Below are 12,113 nucleotides of genomic sequence, written 5' to 3' on the forward strand. Positions count from 1 at the left end.
CTTCAAACTTGACATGAAGGTTGGCCAGGATTAACAGATGACCACTGGTCATTTCAAGGTCATTCATTTGAAGGTCAAGGTCACTGTGACCTTCAATATAAAAAATGTTAAAGTTCTTATAACTTTGGTATGCTTGGACCTAGAGTCTTGAAACTTGACATGAAGGTTGGCCATAACTAGTTAGTAACCACTGGTCATTTCAAGGTCATTCATTTGAAGGTCAAGGTCACTGTGACCTTGAATGTAAAAATGTTAAAGTTCTTATTTCATTCAAGCTTGGATCATATTTATGTGTCCAATCTATCTGCTAGAACTGGTGTGATAGAAACCTTTTGGAGTGATCATAAGGCTGTCTGGATTTCTGTGTAGGTATGTGAAAGCAAAACAATGAATAGTATTATTTCATCTAAGTTTATTTTCTTACATTTGATAATGAAATTGATGGAAACTTCAAACAATATCTTACTAATTTGCTAATAAAAAAATTGAGATCAAACTTTCCTAATTGTCAATTCAAGTTCATATTTGTGACCTTAAATGTTATTGTTGTTCATGTATATGCATGCATTCAAAACATAACACAAGGTTTGCTCATGCCTTGAAAAGTACTTACATTTCATTTTGACCTTTGAACAAAATTTCAGTAATTTAAGTATTGCATTGACAAAAACACGAAAGGTACTTTCCTGTCATTTAAATCAAAAATCCGGCTTCAATGCGGTCATCTCCGACCGCGGAACTCTTGTTTATACTAGATTATAATATGATGACTAAAATTTTTAAGAGAATAGATCATTTATTTAATAAATTGTTTAAACTGTTATAAAAATTATCTTAATTATTTAGTAAACATTTTAAAATATAATTTCTTTGCATGGTAACATATCTTGTTTTAATTTATAAATTTATATTTCCGTTTACATTAACAATTTAACTGCTACAAATATTCAACTTCAAATGTTTTTTTTTTGTGGTAATTATTTCAAATGACGGAAGAAAAGTCAAGCGTGCTGTGTTCAGCTACATGTATTGTCACTGTTATTATGAACATTTATTAATTCCACGTCAAGTAAATCTCAACATTTTATTTGAAGGGCTGTAATATACATGATAACAATGTATATGACTTATACTTTCAGACACTTGCTACAGTTCACGGTGTTAAAGCCCACAGCGAGGCTGTTGTGTGAAATGCAGTGGTCCAAGGGTCCTTCTAGAATCAGGTGAGAATGTTTTGTATTCAAGTAGCATACACTTACTTTTAGGTGGTAGGTCTCATTAAGTTTTGACACAACAAATTTCTTATGTTAACCATGGCACAGTCAATGGACTTTTAAAAGCAGATTTATAGCTTGGCTGTTTTCGGAGAAAACCCGAGGTATTTTCATAGCCACCTGGCCGTGTCGTCCGCCGTCCGCATCGTGCTAAAACCTTTACATTTTGTTAACCTTTTGAACTTTGGTTCTAAAATGAAAGTGGTTCCACCTACAACATTGAAACTTCATATGCAGCTGTACCTTGATGAGTTCTACATGCCATACCCATTTTTGGGTCACTAGATTAAAGGTGAAGGTCACTGTGAACTCTAAAAAAACTATTTTAAAAAATTCTGACAAGCTTTGATTTATTCAAAACTGCACCCGCAGCCCAGTGTTGGCACCCATTATACGGTGCTTTTGTTGTAATTTATTTTATCTGGTCCCATGATTCAAGAGAAAGCAAGTGACATTCGGGTACAATAAGCTATTCAATTCCATAATCACTTCAAAGACAAGATGCAAATAGCATTTTCAAAAATAATAATAATTCTGAAATTTGGTCACCCCTTCTAAGTTTTCAAGTAGTTTCTTTTTAATACCAGTGTCAAGGTCTGTAAGACAACTCATTCAATACAAGAATTGGTCAGCGCTGCAATACTGCATACAAGCTTTCTTTCAAAGGTAGGTTCAGGTAAATACAAGTGTCTGTATACATGTTTGCAGCAATCTGCGTGTGGACAGTCTTGCTCAGATGCTGACGATGGGTAATGTACATGCCAACTCTACGGTGCTGGTGGTGGACTCGTGCATGGGGCTGATATCTGCGGCTGTCCTCGAGAGGCTTGCTGGTACATGTACATAGAGGATGCATGACTGACTACATACTTGATCTGAAAAGCATTTTGCTATTAAAATACATCTGGAACACAGATAAAGAAGGGGGGGGGGGGTATATTAGAGACCCTATTTCAGTTTGTTGGTCCTTATGCATTTAATGTTAAAATCGTGGAATTATTCACATTTCTCAAGCAATTAAAACAAATTATAAAATATGACATCACTCAGTCTCCGCCAAACATGGTCGGACCGACGGACATGTCCTGTAAAATTTTGTAAGGTCCGGCCTGTCGGTCTAATTTACAGGACCGATTGTCCGGTAAAAAAAGAACGATTGTTGATTACGGCTCTAAAAGTTTTCCGCGGTATAAAAATAGCGATCGCGTCTTTCCGTTCCAACGGAATTTTGCGATGCACCTGATTGGTCCATTTTTTTGCGTCGTTACCATATGACAAATGCTCGTAAGGACAGTCTAAATCCATGACGGCCTAGTCGCTGCTAAAGATAATTATAAACCTGATTATTAAATGATACAAATATCAATTTGTATGGACGTAATTGAGATAGATATTAATAATTGTGATCATCTTCATTCGCAACGTCATGATCTTGACTGTCAATGTCCTTGCATGAAAAAGGCTGGTTATCAATTATCTAGGCCGTCGTCGGTTTAGGCCGTATTGACCAGATTCCTCTCTGACATGCGCAACAAGAATCAACAAACGACAATGGATTATTAATTCTTAAAAATCGCCATAAATTCGCTTCTCTTGTTTTGTGAAGACAGCATGAAAATATTCTGTTTCAATGCACCATGTGGGGGTATACGTCTCGTCTTTTCGTGTTATTTTATTAATATATTTATGTAGTTGGTAGGTCCTGTAAAATAAGAGGAGGTCCTGTATTTTTTCCCAGTTTACAGGACCTACTGTCCTGTACAAATTTGACTAGTTTGGCGGTGACTGCATCACTAGGTGTAAATGTGCAAGACACCTTTCATTCCCAATGATCCACAAAGTTCCAGAGTTATTTGCTCTTTAACCTAGCTGACCTTGCAGTGCAGTGGGTTATTTCGACAAACCTGTAGTTGTATCAAAGGCTATTCAATATGATCTCATATTCATGGTAGAAAAAAGAATTGTCTGAGGCAAAGCCAAGATTAAAAAATCTGTGAAAAGCTAGCCCTATAGATATCATTTATGTAATGTTAACAATTTTAATATTAGCCGTTAACTGGAAGCAACAGAATTTGTTAAGTCCTCATTTGCATAAATCATATTTATCTGGTTAAAGCTTTTTAACGCCATAAAATATTAATGGGAAAAGCCAATTGAAGTCAAATTATTTTGTGTGTGGCCCACCATTTATTTATTAGTCCCCTACTGGTTTCACCGGAGGGAACTTATGATTTGCGCTCCGTCTGTCAGTCAGTCTGTCTGTCACACTTTTCTGGATCCTGTGATAACTTTGAAAGTTCTTAATATTTTTTCATGAAACTAAAAATATGGATAGATGGCAATATGGACATTATGCACGTCATTTCATTTTGTTCCTACGTCAAAAATTCTGGTTGCTATTGCAACAAATATAAAATAATAAAAATCTGAAAATGGTGGAATTTCTGACAATGGTGGAACCGATAGGGGACTTATATTGCTTGACAATAGTCTTGTTTCTAATAAAAGTAATTTGTGATTGTGAAAAAAACATGTCATTACCTAATGTACACAATAATTTTTAAATAGAGTTTGAAAACTAATGTTTGCAAACTCCAATATCTATTGGGCTGTAATTTTTTATGTGCATAAATACCAGTATATGACGAATGCATGGTTTGTGATGAGATGGAGTAAGTTTATCCAGAGAGGCTTTGAAAAAGAAAGCTGGGTGAGCTTTAGCCAGGTGTTTACTTTTTTGGGCCGAACTGAATAAACTTACTCTAACTTGGCACCTATTATGTTTTCAATTATCCTGCTACTTTACCATTTTGTAAATGAATTGCAACATGTTATACTATGGTAAAGTCTTAACCACAGGGTCCAGTAAAAAAAAAAAAAAATTGTTTACATAAACGATTTTTTTTTTTTTTTTTACTGGACCCTGTGGTCTTAACATAAGTTACGCCCTTGAAGGGTCTCTTAACATGTAACATCCATGATGGCCAATAACTGCTTTGTAGCTACATATAGTTCCATATAGAAATGTAGGTTTTAATGTTTTACGCTAAACTAAATCAGTTATAATTAAATAAAAAATCAACCCAGAACATACTTGTTTTATTGTTAATTAGTCATGAATTTGGGCAATAAAATATCACAAATTTATTTGATCAATGTTACTACTGTGTAAGGTAACATTAAAAATAACAATTGATTAAGGAACATTTCTTATACTGTGTTCATGGCATTTAAATGTTGTCCAAAATTGAGATCTATTTTTCCCCTTTAGGAAGGCTGGAGCCCATTCACCCAAACCCTTATACAAACTCCCCAGTTTCATCATAGTCAATGTCACTGTTACTTAAAATAGAAATACTGTTTTCCTCTCAATAACTAAAGTTTGGATGAAGGTATTGCTTAGAAAATGTGTGTGTATGTAGCTTACATGCTGACCTATCATGTGATGGCACAATTATTAGCTCACCTGAGCACGTTGACCTTTTGTAATCGCCTTTTGTCCATCGTGCGTCATCCGTCGTCAACATTTTGCCTTGTAAACACTCTAGAGGCCACATTTACTGTCCGATATTAATAAAACTTGGTCAGAACATTTGTCCCATTGATACCTCGACTGAGTTCGAAACTGGGTCATGCTGGGTCAAAAACTAGGTCACTAGGTCAAAAAAAAAAAAACCTTGTGAACACTGTAAAAGTCACATTTGATGCCCAATCTTTGTATAAAAACAAAGCCGCAAGGGGGCAGGGCAGTATTCCTTATATGGCTACAGAGAAACCTTGTGAACACTCTAGAAGTCACTATTTTTGCCCAATCATCATGAAACTTGGTCAAAACATTGGTTTCATTGATATCTTGGACGAGTTAAAAAATGGTCCTGATCAGTGAAAAAACATGGCCGTAACATAGTAAAATCTTGTTAACACTCTAGAGGCCACATTAATTGTCCAATCTTCATGAAACTTGGTTAAAAGATTCATCTCAATAATACATATTGGACGAGTTCAAAAATGATGCCCTTTGGTTGAAAAACATGGCCACCAGGGGGCGGGCATTTTTCCTTATATGGCTATAGTAAAACCTTGTTAACACTCTAGAGGCCACATTTATTGTCCAATGTTCATGAAATATGATCAGAAGATTTGTCTTATTGATATCTTGGATGAGTTAGAAAATGGTTACGTTTGCTTGAAAAACATGGCTGCCAATAGGTGGGTTATTTTTAACCAGGTTTTCCGAAGGAAAAAACTGGTTATTAGATTGGCGAATGCGGGCGGGCTGGCTGGCGGGCGGGCGGAACAAGCTTGTCCGGGCCATAACTATGTCGTTCATTGTCAGATTTTAAAATCATTTGGCACATTTGTTCACCATCATTGGACGGTGTGTCGCGCGAATAATTACATCGATATCTCCAAGGTCAAGGTCACACTTTGAGTTCAAAGGTCAAAAATGGCCATAAATGAGCTTGTCCTGGCCATAACTATGTCATTCATTGTGAGATTTTAAAATCATTTGGCACATTTGTTCACCATCATGGGACGGTGTGTCGCACGAAAGAATCACGTCAATATCTCCAATGTCAAGGTCGCCACGACTAAAAATAGATTTAAAAAAAAACAAAGGGGGTTAATTTTGTTTGTTCATTTCAAAAGTTCAGTTTGAGTTTTCTCCCTTTATCAGATTTTTTTTTCACAATGAAAACCTGGTTTTGTGACAATTTTGTCCCTTGTTCCTTATATGGCTATAGTAAAATCTTGTTAACACTTTAGAGGTCACATTTATAGTCTTCATGAAACTCAGTCAGAAGATTCATCCCATTAATATCTTGGACTAGTTAAAAAATGATGCCGGTTGGTTGAAAAACATGGCCACCACGGGGGCAGGGCATTTTTCCTGATATGGCTATAGTAAAACCTTGTTAACACTAAGGGTCACATTTATTTTCCGATCATCATGAAACTTGGTCAGAAGATTTGTCCCAACGATATCTTGGATGAGTTCGAAAATGGTTTAGGTTGCTTTAAAAACATGGCCGCCAGGGGTGGGGCATTTTTATGCCCCCTTTCGAAGAAAAGGGGGTATATAGTTTTCGCACCTTCCGTCTGTCAGTCTGTCTGTCTGTCACACTTTTCGTGTCCACTCTCTAATTCAAATAGTGTTCATCCGATCGTTACCAAACTTCGTCAGAAGTTGTATATAGACAATATTTAGGTCAAGTTCGAATATGGGTCATGCCGTGTCAAAAACTAGGTCACGGGGTCACTTAGTGCATTTCAAGGATTTAGCATGGTGTCCACTCTCTAATTGAAGTAGTTTTCATCTGATCTTTACTAAACTTGGTCAGAAGTTGTATCAAGGCAATATCTAGGTCAAGTTCGAATATCAGTCATGCCGGGTCAAAAACTAGTTCACCGGGTCACTTAGTGCATTTCAAGGATTTAGCATCATGTCTGCTCTCTAATTGAAGTAGTTTTCATCTGATCTTTACCAAACTTGGTCAGAAGTTGTATCAATACATTATCTAGGTCAAGTTCAAATATGGGTCATGCTGGGTCAAAGACAAGGTCACGGGGTCACTAAGTGCATTTCAAGTATTTAGCATGGTGTCCGCTCTCTAATTTATGTGGCTTTCTGATTTATTTTTATATTTTAGGACATTTTTATGCCCCCGAAGGAGGGCATATAGTGATTGGACTGTCCGTCCGTCTGTCCATCACACTTTGCATTTAGATTTTGAAAAATGCTCCTAACTTCTATGTCGCTTCAGATAGCAATTTCATACTTGGTATACATGTGTATATGGACAAGGCCTTTCCATACGCACATAAATTTTGACCCCTGTGACTTTGACCTTGAACTTAGGGTCCGCGTTTAGGTTTCGAAAAAAGCTCATAAATTCTACCAAGCGTTTATAGGAATGCATAAGTCAACCTAAGGTGACAGCTCTTGTTCCGTATATGGCTTTAGTAAAACCTTGTTAACACTCTAGAGACCACATTTATTGTCCAATCTTCCTGAAATTTGGTCAGAAGATTAGTCTCAATGATATCTTGGATGAGTTCGAAAATAATTATGTTTGCTTGAAAAACATGGCCACCAGGGGGCGGGGCATTTTTCCTTATATGGCTATAGTAAAATCTTGTTAACACTCTAGAGGCCACATTTACCCTCCGATCGTCAGGAAACTTGGTCAGAAGATTCATCCCAATAATATCTTGGAAGAGTTAAAAAATGATGCCAGTTGGTTGAAAAACATGGCTGCCAGGGGCTGGGCAGTTTTCCTTACATGGCTATAGTTAAACCTTGTTAACACTCTAGAGGCCACATTTATTTTCCAATCTTCGTGAAACTGGGTCAGAAGATTTGTCCCAATAATATCTTCTTATCTTAGGTGAGCGTCTTTGGGCCCACTTGTTTTAAATAATGTCTTAATTTAATTAATATTTTAAACATTGAAAATCTGGTTTCGTGGCAGTGTTTTATATAATGTAAATTTTTTAGTTTTGCTGTGTTTTCAGGGTATGGACGAATGGTGTGCTTTTTTCACGGAGACTCACCATTAAAGTAAGCAAATTGTTGTGCAACTCCTTTGATATTGGTGGGATATTGCCAGTATAGGGTGTTTTTAAGGCTTAATGTTCAGTGTGTGGTGACTATGTGGTGAAAGATTGTTAACAACATATTATTACCGTTAATACTCAGATACTTGTAAATAATTAAAATTTTCTCTGTCAGATATCTTAGATGCACAAATATTCTCAAATTACAGGCCTCCAAAAAATTAGAATCTCATTTTCACTATTTGCAGACAAGCTCTTGAACCCTTGGACTTTCCACAAAAAGTGATGAATAGCTTATATCAGTTTCCATTGGATATGGTGAATTCATTGAAACATACTAAGGTTGAAAACGGTGAGCACATCACTGAAGAAAAAGATGCGTCAAAGTCGTCTGATATTCTTGTTAATGAAGAATCACATAATAGTGAGAAGACTGATAATGTACAAGTGGAACAAAGTTGTGCTACTGATGTTGGCATAGATTTAGAAATGGATACTAAAGAGAATGAAGAAGAAGCAAAAGAGCAAGAAATGGATGTAAAATCAGAATCAAAGGATGATGTGGACATTAAGACTATAGAGAAAAAAGACAGAGCTACACGATGGAAGAAAAAAGAGAAGAAAAACAAAAAGGATAGAGCTGAGGCAAAACAGGAGAGAGCTCGGGAAATAGAGAGAGCAAGAAAGGTCTTGCTCGACAGGAAAGCAGATTGGTAGGTTGTAGTATTGTTACGTCAAAAATGCAATCTGTACTACTTACCAATTTGTTAACGTCATTATAGTGCTATGGTAAAATATTTTGCGTTTCATAACTCTTATCTGCGATTCAGGCAAATTCTTGTCCATTTTTGTTAAATTTTGCATGTTACAACTTCATTGCAACCACCAAAGCATGTAGCATAAACTTTAACATAGTTTCACTTACTGAAAAACTGAACTTGCCAATTTAACTTATCAAAATCATATGCTTCCTTTTTAAAATTATAAACGGGTCTTTTTAACCTGATAATCAATTTGAAACTTATTTAATTTGTATATCTCATTTAGAGAAGTGTTCACAAAAGCCATAACTCTTGCTCCTTATTTTTGCCATATTATTAGTTGTTGCTTTTTGTTAAATTTTGTCCTAAAATTTTGTCCAGAACTTTGGTAAAAACTATACGAGGTATTACTTTGAAACTAAGTTAGTTTGTATGTCTCATTGAAGGGATGTGAAGTTTGCAAGAGCCATTACTCTTGTTTCCATATGATAAGAGTTATTGCCCTTTATTAGTTTTTATACTTAAATATAGTGAAGAGCAATCTAAAAAAGGTATCAACTTTAAAGGTGATATGTAGGTAGGTCTTGATGAGGAAAAGTGCATAAGAGCCATTTACTCCTTTCATAAATTCAGTGATTGCCCAAGTAAATATTCATTCTTAAATTTCGTCTAGGGCATATTTTGACTGTAATATGAGGTATCAAGATGAAACCTGATCTGTAGGAAACTGGCATTGTTGGGAAACCAGTTGTCGTTAGCTGAACTGTTTTTGGGCCTTACAGTTGTGTTTTGTCTTTTTGCTGCGTATGCTATTGATGTTAATATCATAAGGTTGTTATTCAAACATAGACTGCAAAATATGCAAGACTTTACATTTTGCTGATTGATTGTACCGGCATGAACCATTACTTTATTTTCACTTGTAGATGAGTAGTTCTTTGAATTAATAAAAGTCATGAAGAGAAGTTTATACATTGTTTCTTTGTTATGCTGCATAAATATAAAATAAAAAGTACAAAAAAATGTCATTTATATATTTTAAAGAATGAAATGTGATGGTATAATTCTGTGTATTCATGTGCTTTTAGCCTGCTGGTAGCCACAAAGTTCCACCCAACACCGATAGTTTTGGCTTTGGTAGATCTTATAGCTCCTTCCAGACAAATAGTGGTCTTCTCACAGTTCAAAGAGGTAACATAGGGTCTTTCATACTGATTCTACTATTATGTAGTCGCTAAATCGTTCTTCGTCTAAATGAAAACAATTGTTAGTAGTTTTGCCAAATGTTCAATGCTTAATGGTTTCAACTCTTGTGCTGTATTGTGTTTTCAGAGTATCAATACTTTATCATTTTCATGTTTCAAAACACACTTTTTATGTTGTATTACATTTTGGTATCCATATTTATACATGTACTTGCATAAATATTGACTTAACAATTGTCAAGGCTATTGTTTGTTATTAAACTTGTCTAAACGTGCTAAAACTGACTTTGTACTTTAGTATACATTTTTGGAAACTGATTTATATTTATACATGAAGGCTCTGCAAGACTGTTACATGCATCTGAGAGAGCACAAGGGTTTGGTCAACTACAGACTCACGGAAACTTGGTTAAGAGAATATCAGGTAGGGTTAGAAGTTTATTTGGTTTGAGATTGTTGTTGGATGCCAGTCGTTATTTAAGTTACATGCTCTCTGGTTGCTGTTTAAATTCAAAGATTGTTTTGGATCTTGCAATTGGTGTTAACACTTTGCATGCTGGGTAATTTGTCTTCTGCTCAAATGTCGTCTGCTGAATTTCTAAAATTAGCATTTTCTTCGATTGTTTTCAAAGAATACTATCAGAATAGCAAACAGTTTGGATCCTGATGAGACGCCACGTTCTGTGGCGTCTGCAGATTTGGCGTCTCATCTGGATCCAAACTGTTTGCAAAGGCCTTTAAAATCCGGTTCCAGCGCTTAAAGGGTTAATGTAATAATTCTTTGTCGCATTTATCGTATATAAAGCAGAATAAAATGTTCCTAGAATAGCACAAGCGGACAATATTTTGTGTACATCAGTAAGGGTTTATTACACTTGGTTTCTACCTTCAATGCCTGTGTTTCCATGTTTATGTCCATCAATCAATTACATATATATCCGATCTAACTACATTATCTAACCCGTGTTGATCTAACTACACTGTAACTTCAATAAAACGCGGATGACGGGGTCCAAACCATTTGACCGTGTTATAAATGGAGAGCGTTATAAGTTTTGAGCTCATTTATTGTAGGGGCTATAAAAACAGGTAAACTATAGCCTATAATATAGGTCCTGTCTATTGCCATGCTGTATTGGCCAATACATGAATATAAACCGAATCGTATAGATAACAGTATTTCTCATGTGCACATTTATTCGATAATCCAATGAAATGGATAAAACTACTTTTTAATATCATTACCATATATAAAATGCCAAAGAAAAATAGATTTACATGCATATATGGTTAGAGCTGCTCTTTTTTAAAATTTGAAGTATTTTTGCTTGTAATGACTGTAAAAATAACTAGCATTTTGTTAACATTACAATCATTGCAAAAGCATGCTGAAAACAAAAATAGCTCGATAATTTGCCAATTTACTGATGTGTAAACTGTTTTGTCTTGCAAAAACCATGTACAATTACTTTTCAACTTTAACAATACTGCAGTGCACTCTATGAATGCTTTTCAGTATAATTAAAGCGTATACATCTATACCTGAAGCTTGTGCATGTTCAATCCTTACATTTCAGGTGTTGCCAAACCGCACACATCCTGTCATACAGATGAGTGGCACAGGGGGATATCTCCTCTCGGCCACAACCATTGTTAAGCAGACGTGATAAGCAGTCTGCTTTCATTCATTATGTGGTTATGAATTTTTTCCATGAAATAAATAAAAGAAATGAAATCTGCAACTTTGGGTGATTGCTTTTAGCTCACCTGTCACAAAGTGACATGGTGAGCTTATGTGACTGTGTGATGTCCGGCGTCCGTTGTGTGTGCGTGCGTCCGTCCGTCCGTCAACAATTTGTTTGTGTAGGCAGTAGAGGTCACAGTTGTAATCCAATCTTTATGAAATTTGGTCAGAATGTTAATCATCTTGATTAAATCTGGGTTGGGATTGTATTTGGGTCATCTGGGGTCAAAAACTAGGTCACTAGGTCAAAAACTAGGTCACATGATAGGTCAAATAATAGAAAAACCTTTTGTAGACAATAGAGGTCGCAGTTTTCATCCAACCTTTATGAAATTTGATCAGAATGTTTATCTTGATGAAATCTGGGTTGGGATTGTATTTGGGTAATCTGGGGTCAAAAACTAGGTTACTTGGTCAAATAATTGAAAAATCATCAACAATTTGTTTGTGTAGACAGTAGAGGCCACAGTTTTCATCCAATGTTTATGAAATTTGGTCAGAATGTTTATCTTGATGGAATCTGGGTTGGGATTGTATTTGGGTCATCTGGGGTCAAAAACTAGGTCACTAT

The 12,113-nt window shown here is 35.7% G+C and overlaps 2 protein-coding genes across 3 annotated transcripts in view; one reads left to right on the forward strand and one right to left on the reverse strand.

The window, feature by feature from the left end:
• The window catches only part of LOC127871750 (tRNA (adenine(58)-N(1))-methyltransferase non-catalytic subunit TRM6-like), a 188,969-nt gene extending 177,429 nt beyond the window's left edge, over positions 1-11,540 (forward strand). For both annotated transcript variants that reach the window (XM_052414914.1, XM_052414915.1), the window contains 7 exons: positions 1,140-1,223; positions 1,983-2,107; positions 7,791-7,836; positions 8,081-8,545; positions 9,682-9,784; positions 10,136-10,222; positions 11,376-11,540. In XM_052414914.1, coding sequence (XP_052270874.1) covers positions 1,140-1,223; positions 1,983-2,107; positions 7,791-7,836; positions 8,081-8,545; positions 9,682-9,784; positions 10,136-10,222; positions 11,376-11,465 — 1,000 coding nt within the window. In that variant the 3' untranslated portion in view covers positions 11,466-11,540. The remainder of the gene's footprint in view (positions 1-1,139; positions 1,224-1,982; positions 2,108-7,790; positions 7,837-8,080; positions 8,546-9,681; positions 9,785-10,135; positions 10,223-11,375) is intronic.
• LOC127871754 (uncharacterized) overlaps positions 1-12,113 on the reverse strand; it is a 343,111-nt gene that overhangs the window by 207,357 nt on the left and 123,641 nt on the right. The gene's annotated exons all lie outside the window — the stretch shown is intronic.

Source organism: Dreissena polymorpha, chromosome 3 (genome assembly GCF_020536995.1).
Source record: "Dreissena polymorpha isolate Duluth1 chromosome 3, UMN_Dpol_1.0, whole genome shotgun sequence".
Taxonomy (NCBI): domain Eukaryota; kingdom Metazoa; phylum Mollusca; class Bivalvia; order Myida; family Dreissenidae; genus Dreissena; species Dreissena polymorpha.